The sequence below is a fragment of the Chiroxiphia lanceolata genome, chromosome Z (genome assembly GCF_009829145.1).
Source record: "Chiroxiphia lanceolata isolate bChiLan1 chromosome Z, bChiLan1.pri, whole genome shotgun sequence".
Taxonomy (NCBI): Eukaryota; Metazoa; Chordata; class Aves; order Passeriformes; family Pipridae; genus Chiroxiphia; species Chiroxiphia lanceolata.
The window spans coordinates 70,049,606-70,064,533 of NC_045671.1; the positions used below are offsets into that span (position 1 = coordinate 70,049,606).

General features: G+C 42.4%; 1 protein-coding gene across 4 annotated transcripts in view; it reads left to right on the forward strand.

Moving 5' to 3' along the window:
- The first annotated feature begins 2,283 nt into the window (after nucleotides 1-2,283).
- The window catches only part of SLC44A1 (solute carrier family 44 member 1), a 73,857-nt gene continuing 61,212 nt past the window's right edge, over nucleotides 2,284-14,928 (forward strand). For all 4 annotated transcript variants that reach the window (XM_032675888.1, XM_032675890.1, XM_032675889.1 and 1 more), the window contains exon 1: nucleotides 2,284-2,518. In XM_032675888.1, coding sequence (XP_032531779.1) covers nucleotides 2,492-2,518 — 27 coding nt within the window. In that variant the 5' untranslated portion in view covers nucleotides 2,284-2,491. The remainder of the gene's footprint in view (nucleotides 2,519-14,928) is intronic.

A 14,928-nucleotide genomic window follows, 5' to 3' on the forward strand; every position in this document is an offset into this window, starting at 1 on the left:
TTTAACAGACTGACTAAAGTACATCTATGTACTAAAGTACATCATGCTTTTGTTACCCAAGCAAACAGAAAAGACAAAAACTGGGACAAAAGTCAATTTTATAAATGGTAAAATGGAGGAACAGAGATACAGGAGTGACAAGTCCAAAGTTACACAAGAACTGACTACAGATTTCTTGTTATCTATTTCTGTGTCAATCACAAAAGACACATCCCTTCCAGAGAGTGTTCCTGCAAAGCAGTACCTTGATGGCCACACCTCTGGAATACCACAGAATTATTTGAATAGAATGAGATGGAACAAGGTAATATAATGGCAATGTACACATAAATGGCAAAAGGGTATTTTAACCTTTTTTCTAATTTTTTTTATTAGAAAATGTGAAAATTGTGATGTTACTGATGAGTCATCAACCTTGGAGGTATTTAAAAGATATGCTGATGTGGCACTTAAGGATGTGGTTTAGTGGTGGACTTGGCAGTGCTGGGGTTATGGTTGCACTCGATGATCTCAGAAGTCTTTTCAAACCTAAATGGTTCTGTGATTCTACTTGCCATTAAACTGAGAAGAGCTAAAAAAACCCAGCATGATTCACAACTCGCCCACATGACAGTTTCTGTTTTATTTTGGAAGCCTACAAAACTCCTTCTCTAGTCACAAGGTCTCTTTTGCCTCATTCTGCTTAAGGATCATTTTAAACTTAAATCATTACGATGCTATTTTAATCATGGATATTCTACTATATTGATAGAATAATTCTGCTACTGAGAACTGCGAGTGTTGCTTCATACATTTAGGCCATGTTCAAACAGAGCTGCTGGGCCAGTAAACATACCTTAAGAGGGACTGACATTAGCCAGTGTGACACCTATCTAGAAGGACAGGATGGAGGATCTGGGAAACTACAGGCCTATCAGCCTGACCTCAGTGCCAGGGAAGGTTATGGAACAGATCATCCTGAGTGTGATCACACAGTATGTGCAGAACAATCAGGGGATCTGGCCCAGTCAGCATGGGTTTTGGGAGGGCAGATTCTGATTGACCAACCTCATCTTCTTCTACGACAAAGTGATCCACTTAGTGCACGAGGGGAAAACTGTGGATTTAATCTACCTGGACCTTAGCAAAGCCTTTGATTCTGTCTCCCACAGTATTCTCCTGGGGAAAATGGCTGCTCATGGCTTGGATTTGTGCAGTGTTCTCTGGGTAGTAAACTGGACGGATGGCAGAGCCCAGAGAGGGGTGGTGAATGGTGCTACCTCGGCTTGGCAGTTGGTCACTAGTGGTGTTCCCCAGGGCTCAGTATTTGGGCAAGTCCTGTGTAATATATTTATTAATGACCCGGATGAGGGGATTGAGTGCCTCTTCAGCCAGTTTGCAGATGACACCAAGTTGAGTGGGAATGTTGACATGCTGAGGGTAGGAAGGCTCTGCAGAGGGATCTGGATAGGCTGGATCAATGGCCAAGGCCAAGGGTATGAGGTTCAACAAGGCCAAGTGCCAGATCCTTGGGTGATAACAACCCCATGCAGCACTACAGGCTGGGGGCAGAGGGGCTGGAAATCTGCCCAGCAGAGAAGGCTAACAGCTGTCTGAACATGGGCCAGGATGGCCGAGAAGGTCAATGGTATCCTGGCTTGTGTCAGCAAAATTGTGGCCAGCAGGATCAGGTAGGTGATGGTTCCCCTGTACTCAGCACTGGTAAACTGCACTCGAGTTCTGTGTCCAGTTCTGGGCCCCTCAGCTCAGGAAAACATTGAGGCGCTGCAGCGTGTCCAGAGAAGGGCAATGGAATAGGTCTGGAGCACACACATCCTACGAGGAGCAGCTGAGGGAGCTGGGGGTGTTTATCCTGGGGAAAAAGTAGGCTCAGAGGTGATCTTATCGTCCTCTACAACCACCTGAGAGGGGACTGTAGCCAGGCGTGTAGAGGGGCCGGTCTCATCTCCAGGTATCGAGACGGCTTCATGCTGCGCAGAGCACGCCTTCACCAGGCAGCGCCGTTGTCCCGCGGGGGGCCGAGGGGTGGGTGAGCTCGAGGGCTGAGCACGGCCCTGGACGCCAACCCTCGGCGCACCCCAGCCCTGGGACCCGGCGGGCCGGGAGCCGGCCCGGCACGGAGACATGGCGGCACCGGAAGGGGCGGAGCGAGCCGGGGGGCGGGGCCGGGGCGGGCCCAGTGGGCGGGCCGGGACCCCCCGCGCCGCAGTGCCTGGCCCCGCCCCCCACAGACCCCGCCCTCCGCGCAGGCCCCGCCCCTCCCGGAGCCGCCGCGGGCTGAGGGGGAGGAGGAGGAGGAAGAGGATGAGGGGGCGCCGCGGCGGCGCTTGTGTTGGTGCTTGTGCTGCTTGTGCTGCAGCCGCGCTCGCCTGAGCGGGCCCCGCGCTCCCTCCGTGCCGGCCTCGCACCGCGCCGCCGCCCCCGGGGGCGGGGGGAGTCGCGGCGAGTGGATGCCCGGCGGGCACCGCCGGGGCACAGACCCGCGGACGCCATGGGCTGCTGCAGCTCCGCCGCGCAGGTGAGCGGCCCGGCCCCCCCTCCCTTCCCCTGCCCTCCTCCGCACCCCCGCCCCGGGGCCGCCCCTGGCGCTGTCCTGTGGCTGCGCAGCCCCTCTTCCCCCCCGCTTTGTGCCGGCCGTGCATCCCCTCGTACCCCTGGCTGCCCGGCTTCCCCGTGGCTGCACCGCTTCGCTGCCTCCCGCTCTCCCGTAGCAGCGCATCCCCTGCTGCACCTGTAGCGCCCTTCTCCCGTGGCTGCGCGCTCGCTGCATCCCGACCTGTAACCATACTATCCCATGGCTGGGAACCCTTTGCTTTTCCCTCCCCCACTCACACCCCACCGACAGCTCTGCTCTCCCGTGGCTGTAACACACACACACACACACCCCTTTGCTCTCCCCTTGCTCTTTCGTGGCTGGGAACGACTCTCTGCACCCCCTTGTTCACCCCCCACCCCCCCCCGTAGCCTTGATCCTATCGTGCTACGCACTTCCACCCTCTGCGCGCTGCTCTGTGTGCTGCTTCCCCTGCGGATCAGCATCATCTTGCCCCTTCTTCCCCCAGCCCTGCCACAGCTTTGCAGTCTTTACCATACCCTGCTCCCGTCCCCTTCCATGGCCGCAGCCGCATACCTCCAGTTCTCACCTGCCACCGTCGTAGTGCCTTGCACCACTGTCCTGGCGTCCTCACCGCCTCCTCCCCTCTGCCATGCCTCAATATACCTCCCTAGATAGATCTACACGCCCTGCCCTTCCCTGCAGCATGTTCTTTGGGGTCCCTACTTGCTCCCCCCCCCCCCCCCGAGAGAGAGGCAATTTCATGGGAGGAAATCATGCCCAGGGCCTCGCTCAAGTCCACTGCTCCTGGAAAGGGAGGCAGTCCTAATCCCAGCCCCCTTCTCCACTCTGTGGCCAGGGTTTCAGGTGCCTCCCTACATCCTTTTCCCTATGTGTGATTGGTTCCACGCATATCTCTTGTTTCCGAGGTCGGTTTTTCCTTCTTTCCCCTCCCCCCTCGCTCTGCTCTGCCCTTACTGACTCCTTTTTTTCCCCCAGAGTGGTGCTGCCAGGCAAGGCACAATTGGGAGCTCCACCCAGCGCTCCAGTTTGCGGCTCTGCTTCCCGTTTTAACTTTCCCTTTGAACAACACGGCCGAGGCTGTGCTGTTGTTTTTGCTTGGCTCCTTTCTGAAGGCTGTAGGACGAGCGATCACGACTGATGCCTTGGCTGTGCTTTGCTCGCTTGTAAATGTTAGCTTCCTTTGGCTGTGTCACTTACGGTGGCTGAATCCAGCTTCCAACAGACCGCTTATGTGGGAAAGTCCGTCTCTGCTGTCCCAGATGACTCATCACAGAGATGAGTTTTTGTAGCTCATCCGTTCAGGCAGACTTTTTTTTTATATAAGGGCTCTGTCCTTCCAATGCAGAACACTGCAGAGAGCTGTCCAGTTGCAATAGGGAACATTCTTTCTGTACAGCAGATTTGCTGCAAAGAGGAAGGCAATCAGCTTTATGGTGCGTGAAGAAATGGTTTGAATTGGGAGAATGAGATGTATGCTAAATGTTAGGGGAAGATTTTGAAGTTGTTTGGTCACTGCAGTAGACTGCCAGGGGGTATTGTGGAGTCTGTATTGCTTGAGGTTTGCTAAAAAAAAAAAAATACTTTAGATAAACATCTGTCAGGAGTGGCTTAAGGAAAGCTGATACAGACTTGGAGCACTGAGAGTGAAGCTGATATTTTGAAGTAATGTTTTGAAGTCTTTTCCAACCTTATTTGCTGTGATTCCTATCCAGATTGCTTTTCTGAAGTGATTAGTAGGCCCTTTCTAGATCTTCTTTATGAATTTGAATTGCTGTTCACTGTTCTGTTCTTAAATGAAAATGCAGGCTTATTTGTGGGTAACGTTAGACCGAAATAAGAAGTAGAAGATCAGTTGGTTTACATATCTGGCTTGTTCATGGGTTTCAACTGATTGATTTTGTTTTTCAGTGACACTTGTGTTCCACTGTCATGGTGTGTGATGTTAATAGTGCACTATTGAACTTTTCATTTGCTTTCCTCATGTGTGGCAAGATATGGTACAGTAATTGAGCTTTGTATCCCATATATATAACTGAAATATAAAGAATGGCTGTTTATTTAACACCCCAGCCATAAGCAATATTGTGTCTCCTCAGGAAATCCAAATCAAGGGCTAGTTGCTGAATATTTTATCAGCAGTTTGTCTGGTATACAGATTGCAGAAACCTTGCAACCTACAGTACAGCATTACATTAAATCCTAATGTCTGTCTTATCCTCCCCTTTATCATTAAAAATAAATCTAATGTTCCTTGTCTACCACTGTCTACTTTCCCCTCTTCCGTTTTTCCTGGGCAGGGCTCCATCAGGCATTCCTTCATATTGCCTCACTTTTTGCTTCTCTCTTTGTAGCTGCATGTTGGTCTTTGACATAGTCTCTCCCATTGCTGTGGATGGCTCACCCTCATTCCTTATGACTTTGTTTTTCAAGTTGATTTCTCATTAACTTCATTCTTCGGCTCTGTAGCCTATTTGATTTTCATCTGCTAATCCTCATTTCTGTTTCTGAGAGAAATTATTACTTCTGTTTTGATTCTGCCAGCCATCTTATCTGAGTACTGCACCTCTAGGTCCCTTTCTCATGACTGCCACCTCCCCCTCTTATTTGTGATAATGCACCTACCTGTGACTGATAGTTGAACTGGGTAGATTTCTTTGTTGCCTTCTTCCTGACTCTTTATTTCATATTCAATTATCCATGTTTGCTACTGAATATGTTTCCCAGTTCCTTTGCTTTGCAGGCTGTCTAAAGCAATGCCTCAGGCCTTTTCCTGTATCTCTTCCCCTGCAGAATCTAAAGATTTCCAGAGGAAAAACTGATTAGAATTGACTTGTTTACCTTTGCTCAGCACTATTGATTGCTGCTTACAGAGATGGATTTGCATGTTTGCCTTCTGCTTTTTCTCGTTTTTAACTGCTTAGTCTGACCCCAAAGCCCCATTCATTCAATTTTCCTGTTTTAATTCCAAATTACTGGGTTTTACCTCTTGCTGCCATCTTATTCCCTTCCTAATTTTAGTCTGAGTTACTGTTATCAGTCCTTAGCTCACAGTCAGCTCCAGTCTGCTTCCCTTCTTTTCCAGACTCCTGAATGGAAGAATGTATGTTTGTCCTGTCTCTTCATACTAAATTAATTCCAATGCATATTCTGTGTTGTGCTGAAATTGTCTTCAGTAATGGTTCTACAAACTTCTTCTTCCGCCCAAGTTGAAAGGATTCCCCTTCTTTCTTACCCTCCTTGACCTCTGCTCTTTTCAATACTGTGTGTAATCCTCTGCCTTATTTTCCCTGGGCAGTCTATGGTATCACAGAATATTTTGAGTTGGAAGGAACCCACAAGGATCATTGAGTTGAGCTCTTAAATGAATATGGGGATATGCCTGCTGAGGCACTTAGAATGGGTATGTTCTTTCCAGTTAATTTCTTGTTTCCATTTTGGTCTTATTCCATGTTTGCACGAAGTTCTTCTACTTCCCCTGGTGTAGTATCTTCTGTGATCTGCCCTTGTTCTTTATCATTGCAACCAGAGTTCCTGTTCGCGTCTTTTTCCTTTTTGGTGTTAAAACAGTGTCATCATCTTTTTTTTTTTTTCTTTAGGGGTTTGTGCTATTCTATACTTATTTTGTTTCACTAAGCTGTAATTATTTTTGTGCTTTCTGTCTCTTGACTATCACCATCTTGAACCTTGAGCTTGCTGAGAAAAGCTTGTGCCGTGTCCGCTACATCCTAACACTTGTCAGAAAGCAGTCTGGCTGCTCATAATTAGTTACCATGACCAGATCTTCCTAACACTTTTTTGAGTTGTAGTTTAGCCTGCTGGTCTATATGAGATGAAGACCTGTAAAGGACAGGAGAAAGAAACCCCACCTCTGTGTATCTCCTCTCTGGCACTGCTGTTAGTTGCCAGTACCTTAATGTGATTTCAGCCCACTGTCTTCTCTTGGCCATATCTTTATCATGAGATGGGTGTTTTCTCAAGGTGGGTGCTTCTGTCTATGTGGATCTCTTGCATTGTGGGTCTGCCATGCAACAAAAGTTAAAAAGTTTCTGCTTACTTTTGATACAGTTTGTTCTGGTTTGGTGGAGATGTTTGGGTTTTTTTTTGTTTTCGTTAGGGTTTTTTGTTTGTTTTTGTGGGTTTTTTTGGTGGTGGTCTTTGTTCCTTTTTGTGGGTTTTTGTTTCTTTGTTTTGTTTTTTGTTGTTTTTTTTGTTTTGTTTTGTATTTTTGTTTGTTTGTTTTGTTGTTTTTTTGTTTGTTTGTTTTGTATTTTTGTTTGTTTGGTTTGGGTTTTTTTTTGGTGTGTGCTGTTTTGGAAATTATATTCTCTACCTAATGTAAACATCTTTTGAGCAAATGGTGCTGAAGTTCCGAGTTAAAAGAACAATTAAGTTTCTTTCAGATCTTTAGTTTCATTGAAGAAGAAAAATGGAATCTGTGGTTGAATGGCAGTATTCTCTTCTCTTGCGTTTCATTCTTCTCCTTCATCAGTGATATTTTCTGTTATCTCACAGCATTAATCCATTATAAAATTGGATTTGCAGGAGGTAACTGTTGGAGTTCATCACTCTTATGTCACCATAACTGTTAGGCTGCACTGTAAATCCATTTGTTCAAAGTAATCTGTAACAGACTTTTTCTAAGCAAGAAAACTTGCACTACAGTGTAACTCAGATTGCTCTGAGTTACAGCACAGTTCCATAAAGTTTGCATTGTTATATCTGAGCAGACAGACATCAATAGATCATGAAAGGGAACAAGGTACTGGGAGAGGCAGACCTTAAACTGCTTTCTCATGGGACATTTGTAATACATAATCCGTTCTCCCTTCCTGCTATTCTGCAGTTGGAGTGGCTAATTGGAGTTAAAAGGTGTTTATTTTGGCAACATGTTGTAGGGAACAAAGCAATTTATTGAGATCTTTTTGTTGGGATTGGGAAATACTATGTGTGTTTATTTATTTTATCCCTATACATTAGTGACTTAATCCAAGATGTATGTGAGGGAAGCTTGAAATATTGATAGAAATTGGAGGCATGACTGGAAAAAACAAAGCACATGTTATTCTTGGTGGTTTTAGTGGTGGCCTTGGTTTTTGAAAGACTGTAAGAACTTCCCATTATTAGAGGAGATGAAGACAGATCATCCATTAACTTTCCCTTGAGCATCTGCTATCAAAGCAACACTGAATAAATCTGGAGTTCCTAACTTTCTAAAAAACCTCACCGTTCTGATGAAATGTCTCTGCTAACCTGTTATGGACAATACAGTACACTAGTGGTATCTTCAGCTGTCGGAGGTTCTTGCAGTCAAATGAGTATAAGGGGCATCAAAACATGCCTGTTTCGCTGTGGGCAGGGGTATGATCATGGAAGAAGACCAGCTGAATAACAGTGTTGATGAACAGAAACAGAATGAGTTGTGAATTCTAATTCCAGGAGACAGGAAGCTTGCTTTCAGTTCAGTTCAGTACATTAACAGTAGATAATTTGAGCCTCTGGCAAGCAAAAATAGTATGAAGGGTGAAGCGTACAAGCAGGATCCAGAAACATACTAGTGAGTCAGGTATCTCATGAAGTTGTTGGTGACTTTTCTGTATTTCTGATCTGTGAGCTCTGTTAGATTCCTGTGAAGCATGAGATGTCCTTTTACAAATGCTGTCACAAGCAACCTGTGCAAATAATTCCTTTCAACCTTAACATAGAAAGAAATATTTCAACTACATAGATACTTGTAAGTACTCTTTAAATTCATGTAGTAAGGTTTTAGACTACCCTTCAGTTATGTCACTTCTTAAAAGTTGTAAGCAGCAAGTTATTTTCTTTACTTTGTCAGGTAGTTCAAAGATTAACTTTTTTACTTTTAAGAGCTTCAGGAAGTGATAGTTTGTATTAAGAACAATAATGGGACCTAGCATCCTTATAAGACTTTTTTTTTTTTTAATAAAGTGAGAACAGTTTTGGAAAAGATTGATTATCTTGCACTGTTAATAGGGAGTGCTAAATCCAAAGCTCGTGTTATTGTAATCTATGGGGCATCAAGAATACTGTCAGCCATCAGACTTTTAGGCTAATAATAGTGCAAGTATGTTCAGTATCACCCAATTGATGGCTTTTTCATTATGAAGAGATGGCAATGTTTGTTATGTAGTGAAGTTGTCAACTGTCTTTATACTGTTTACTCTGAAGACAAGCTTTGCAATAACTGTGCATGCCTCTTTCTCCTGTGGGCTGACTATAATTTTTCTTCCTTTGAACTTAGCTCAGCGGGTTCTTTTGTGAAAATCAGAACTTGCAAACCAACTTAACATAAACTGTGTCTTTGATATTTTGTATTTGAATCTTTCTCACTTAAAGCATCTCTTGGAAAATTGTGTAAATCTTAGGCTTAGCTTCTAAAAAAATAGTTATGCAGTGTTGCCAGGTGACTTCTACCTGCTGATTAAACTGATTGCTAATTTTTACCTCTGTTTGATGAAACTGTACTGAGACCTTTTTGTGTATAAATTTTAGAGAAAGAGTCTGTGTTGGGGAATATATGATAGGGTTCTTTTAGGTCTTCCAACCACTTTGAAGCTTCACAGACTTTGTAAATAAATGTCAGTGCTTTGATTGCCCTCCTGTTGCTAAGCCCCCCCTTTTTTTTTTAATTTTTAAAAAAAATTTCTAGGTAAGCATTTTCCTAATGTGGAATAAAAGCGTACATTTGTGTGACAACAGCCTCAGAAACATCTGTATGTATATTTTAAGAAGAGAGAAGTGTCATCTTTGTTTAGAAATTCAGCTTTATAGCCCAAAGATTAGTCTTCAGTGCTTTAATATTTCAACACCCAGTGTGCATTGCACTGCAAGAGTAGGAGATGACTGCTTGTATGTCGGAGAGCTGAGGTTCCATACTGCATTTTTACATGGTAGTTCCTAGCTGTCATTGTTTTAACCAGTAATATTGCTAGACTCTGGTGGAGAGTCATGGCGAGCAGAACACGGCGACTTGTGCCTCACAACATAATATACAATGTGCCTGCTCTTAATTAATGCCAGGTAGTTAAGCTGCTGTTTGCAGCAGAAATGAGCACTGGCCTGTTGTGTTTTTGTTTTAAATTGAAACCACTCTTGCTGCTCTCCAGATACTGTCTGACTGAGGAAGAGACCTCTGAATGTTGTATACAGATCTGCAGAAACAGAAGAAGAAACCCGTTTAAGTACTTTGTTCAAGGTCATGATAACCATCTCCTGGGAATGCTTAGACAGGCTCCCCCTAGTTTGCTATGAAAAACTGAAAAATTACTGCCTACTTATAAGGGTGTATGCTTATGTAATAAACTAAGGGCTTAACACATTATTTCCCTTTCCATTCTCCTCCTGCTCTTTCTTCCTTAAGTCAGAGCTTTCTTAGCGTTGGTTCTTGTTAATCTAATATACTTTCAGTGTCCTCAAGCACTGCCCTCGTATTGTAATCCTGAGTGTGGGGTTTTTTTTTTGTTTTGTTTGTTTGTTTGTTTGTTTGTTTTCTTATTATGCTAGAATTTTGGACCTGTAAGTCAGGACTTGGTATTTAAGCAGCCATGATTTTCGCTTGGCAAACCCATTTGAATGTAGGATACATTTTTAAGGAATATGTAGCAAACTGCTATGACTGTATCTATTAAGTAGCAACGTTGTTATTTTTCACAGCAGTGCTGTGCAGGCCATGAGCTCTTAGTGAGCTCCAATGTCTTTGGTCTTGAATTCACGTGAAGAGAGTGCAAAAACACAAGGGCAGCATTTTCCATGGAGTGTTCTTCATCTGGAATCCACATTTCATGCAGAGACCAGTAATTGGGGGGTTCTGCTGTGATTTTATTTTTGTTTGTTCGTTTGTTTGTTTGGTTTTTTTCTTTGTGTATGTGTGTTAATGTCATGTGATAAAGCTAAGACATTTGGAAGCAAAGTGTGTATTGTAGTTGGGCAATGTTTTACTAGTCCAAAGTTTGAAAATGTTTTTATAATTTGGGACTTGCAGGGCATGGAAGGAATAAAATTTGAGATTCTGTGAAACTGGTTGATATACAAGCAGGAAGTTCAAATGTGATTAAGTAACTTGGTATGTGCAAAATGTCTTCAGAAGTGAAATGTTTTGTGCTTTTGGTTTTGGGGTTTTTGTTTGGGGGTTTTTTTTGTTGTTGTTGTTATTTTGTTTTTGTTTGCATGACTGATTTTTATTAATTATTAAGAATCACGGAAGTACCAAAAATGCATTGAAATTAATATTTTAGTCCCCTGAAAAATATTTCTGTGATATTTGTAAAGTGTCCTTATTTATTGCTGCTTTCAAATAAGTACTTAACAATGGGTTATGAAGAAAAGAAACAATAATTAAAGACTTAGAGAGTTAAAAACTGGGCTTTTGTCTGCAGATGGCCTGATTTCTAAACTTCAAAACCTCAGCAGGTGTGCTGATCAGCTCTTTATTTAATCAGCTGTGTTATGCTTCAAGATAAATATTTAAATTGTTGACTGAGGTGGAAGCGTGTAATAAAGGAGTTTTGGAGCAATGTTTAATATGAGTTGACTGTCAAGATGAGTGGAAGATTATATACAACACATGTCATATTCAAGAGTGGAGTCTCCGCACAGGAGTTTGCAGGGTAAACATCTTCATATTGCATCATCAATAATGTGATGTCCTGTGGGATCTCAGTTTTGTTAACATTGTGTTAAAAACTTATAGATACTGTTTGTAGCACCTGAGAATGTTCGTGAAGTAGCATATGTGGGCACACTGAATTGGTGGTATTCTTAGTCTCTGTCTCAAGGGAAGCAAAGTATAAACTCATCACCCTTTGGTGGATAACTTTAAAGCAGTATTATACCATCAGAAAACTTTTCCTAGCAGGACCTTTGGGTTTCATACCTAAAAAGAGCAGATACATCTTTTTGGTGGTCAGGGCATTGGAGGACAAGTGATGAATGTGGAGTCCTTAGGAAAATAGGGATGTGGGTGCCTACATGTAAAGTACTGTTATATGGCTCTTAGTCTGAAGTGTCACTAATGTCTGCCATGCAGTAAATTGAAAAATACAGGGTTTTGTAGTGAGGTCACAGCAGGAATTAAAAAAAAAAAAAAAAAAACACAAAAAAACCAAACAAAAAAACTCAACAAAAAAACCAAACCCTCAGGATGTTAAACTCCACTGTGATTTGTGTGCCCTGTTATGCAGTCCATTTTGGAATTGTCCAGATGTGTTTAGGCTTCTTTCTAGAGATGACTGCCACCCCAGCTGTGACAGTATTACAGTGACAAGCTCTCTTGTGCCTGGGAGTGGGAGACGTTGCTTCACTTTTGTAAGCCTGGGGCAACTCAAGCCCCTGTCTCCAAGGAGAATTCAATCATTAGCAGCCTCTTTGGGGTAGGAGCAGTAATACTGTTCTTCCCCAGAGGTAGGTCCAGCCAAGGCTACACTAACCATTCTTTTGGTATGTTTATGGAGATATTTTTATTGATACAATGTAGTTCATTCTTCCAGGGAACTGGTATAGTTCAGTAGAGTAAGAGTTTCTGTTTGCTGGTGTGTGTTCCTGCTCTAGTAATGGAGGCGTAATAGTAATTTGCTGTGTAATAAATCAGTTTTATTGCAAACCTGAGAGATCATCTGAACTCATGATAATAAGTGCTGTAAACTGCTGTTTGGTACTTTATCTGAATGCCTGTAAGTCACGCACAGGAATTCTGTGCGTAATGGTGAACATTTTTAACTGAGTCAACTGTGCACAGTGTTCTTAGACTTCATGGTGAAGTAAACTGAGGGTTTTCTATAAAAATGTGACATGTCTGGTCAAGTCATAAACTGATTATAGTTTTGGTGCTTCGAGACTTTGTTCTGGACACTTAGAACAGTGCATTCACCGCATGAAAATTTTACATAGAGAACTACTTTACAGTCTTCAAAATAACAGAAGATCATGGAATGCTCTTCAGAGCTGACAGATGTAGACCTTCATATTAGCATTGTCAGGGACTCAAGACTCTGTTTACTTGTGAGGGTGTTAGAAAATGTCCATGTCTTTTCTCTCCCTCTCAATATGAATTCCTTTGTGCAGTGTATTTAACAGGTTTAAAAGCTAATGCTTTTGTTTGAAAATGTGAAATAACTTGCTAGATTTTAATTTTGTGTTCTGACATTTTACACACTTGTTTAGATCAGTCAGTACCTACTAAGTTGGCTGTAGATGCAGAGAAATGCTCATGAAGTAGTTACTAATTTGTGTTTATAGTGAGACACACTTTATTCTACATCTATAATTGGTATCATGTATGTTTGGACCACTTTGTAGTGGTCAGATGCAGCCTACCAGTCATCTTATTCACTGCAGTTTGACACTTGTAATGATGGAAGAGGAGTGGGTAACTTCATCTGGTGTCTGGAACAGGCTCCCCAGGGAAGTGGTCACAGCACCAAGCCTGTCTGGATTCAAGAAGCGTTTTGACAACACTCTCAGGCACATGGTGTGATTCTTGGAGTGCCCTGTGGAGGGCCAGGAGTTGAAGTCTGTGATCCTGGGGGGTCCCTTCCAACTCAGCAGATTTTATGATTCTGTGTCAAAATGGCTTCTGCTTATGGACTAGGGGGCATATCTTTGTTTTAGGCCTCAGGTTAGAGAGTTCTGAAAACATCCTAAACTGTTAATGCTTGGGGTCAGGACTCATTTCCTCTTTCTCTTTAGGCTCTGGAATTAAGATCTGTTCAGAGGTGGAAGTTTCATTAGGACAATACAGAGTTGCTGCTAGTCATTCTTTTAAACAGCTGAATAGTGTAGAAAAGTGTTCCATGTCTCATGCAGAAAAATACCATGCTCTCTGTTAAACCTGGAGAAGTACATTCTTGTGTTGGAAACAGTTTGGTAAACTACTAAGTTGTGGCTCCTCTTATTGATAGGTGGAATGCTTACTGGTAAAGGTCAGCATGGGACTAGTACTGTTCTTTAGCTTGTAAAGATATATAAAATGAGTAAAGAATAATTTCCTAGTCATTGGGAAATACTAATAAATGTTTCAAGAACTGTGTGTGTTTTTCTTCTTTTTTTTTCAGTGTGGGTATGTTTCAACAGCATGTGAAGATGCAGTTTTAAACATAGCTTGCAGGACAGCTTCTGAACTGGATGACTTCTTGCTCATCATCTTTTTAACCTGTCTTGCCCATTTTCTGGGGAGTCATGCCCTTATGTGTCCTTTTGTGGCGTGCGCAGTATCGCAAATGGACCCTCCAACTTTGAAGGGTCAAACCTGCAATGTACGTGTGAAATTTATGTATCATGTACTCACTCTGCTATTGGAATAAGCTGAATGTTACTTATCAGTTGAATCTTGGCACTTTATCAGCATCAGTCTGCATCCTAGGAAAGGTGGAGGCTGGAGGACTCTGTGGCAGTTTCTGCAAAAGATCCTGGACAGGATGAAAATCCTTTTTTGCCTCTAAGGGCTGTTTACTGATGCTGTGTGCACACTGAGACTGTTTGTTTCCTATGTAGATAGATAGGTACTACACAATAATTTCTGAGTTCCTGATTTAAATAAACAAACAGCAGTTATTTCTATTTACTCTCCTGTATTGAAGTACAGTTGTATGGACTCTTAAGTCCAGATGTAACATCAAGGTGATAAAAAACCAAACAGAGGATGTAGTTAGATTAATGTGGTTTTTAGAATGGGGTTTTATAACGAATTATCCTAACCTGGAACATCAGTAGTAATATCCCTGAAGATTTTTAAAAGTACGATAAAAAATATCTTTTCACTTAAAAAACCATGAAACATTTACAACCCAAATTTTTCAGTATCTTCTTATCATTACTGAAACTTGTTAGAGATTGTAGGAATGAATATTCCAAATTTTTTTACAGTCACTCTGTAAAAAACCCCTGAAATTAATTAAAGCTATGTGAAAACTTAACTTATATAATTACTTGTAGTGATTTAAACTACTTTTTTAACCAGTATCTTTAGCACAGATTGCACAATCTGTGTAATTGTACACAGTTACAATTTTCGTTCAGAAAATTAATGGTTCCTCCCCCACGCCCCAAAATAATAATTTTGAAAATTATTGATTCAGCTGAGCTACCTTGGCAGTGACAGCTAATTCAGCAGTGATGATGCAAAGATCCTGTTATGTGCCTTTAAGCTTAATATAAGACTGAGGTCAAACTATTGCTGCTGAGGAAGGGTCTCTTAACGAAAACTCAGTTACTCTTAAATATCAGAAAACCTGAATGAGAAGAAAGAAAATAAAAATGCCAGGAATTGTCTCCACTGCGTGAAGAACTATGATCAGAACTTTCTCTTTGTTAGATATCAGAGGATCTCATTATACTAG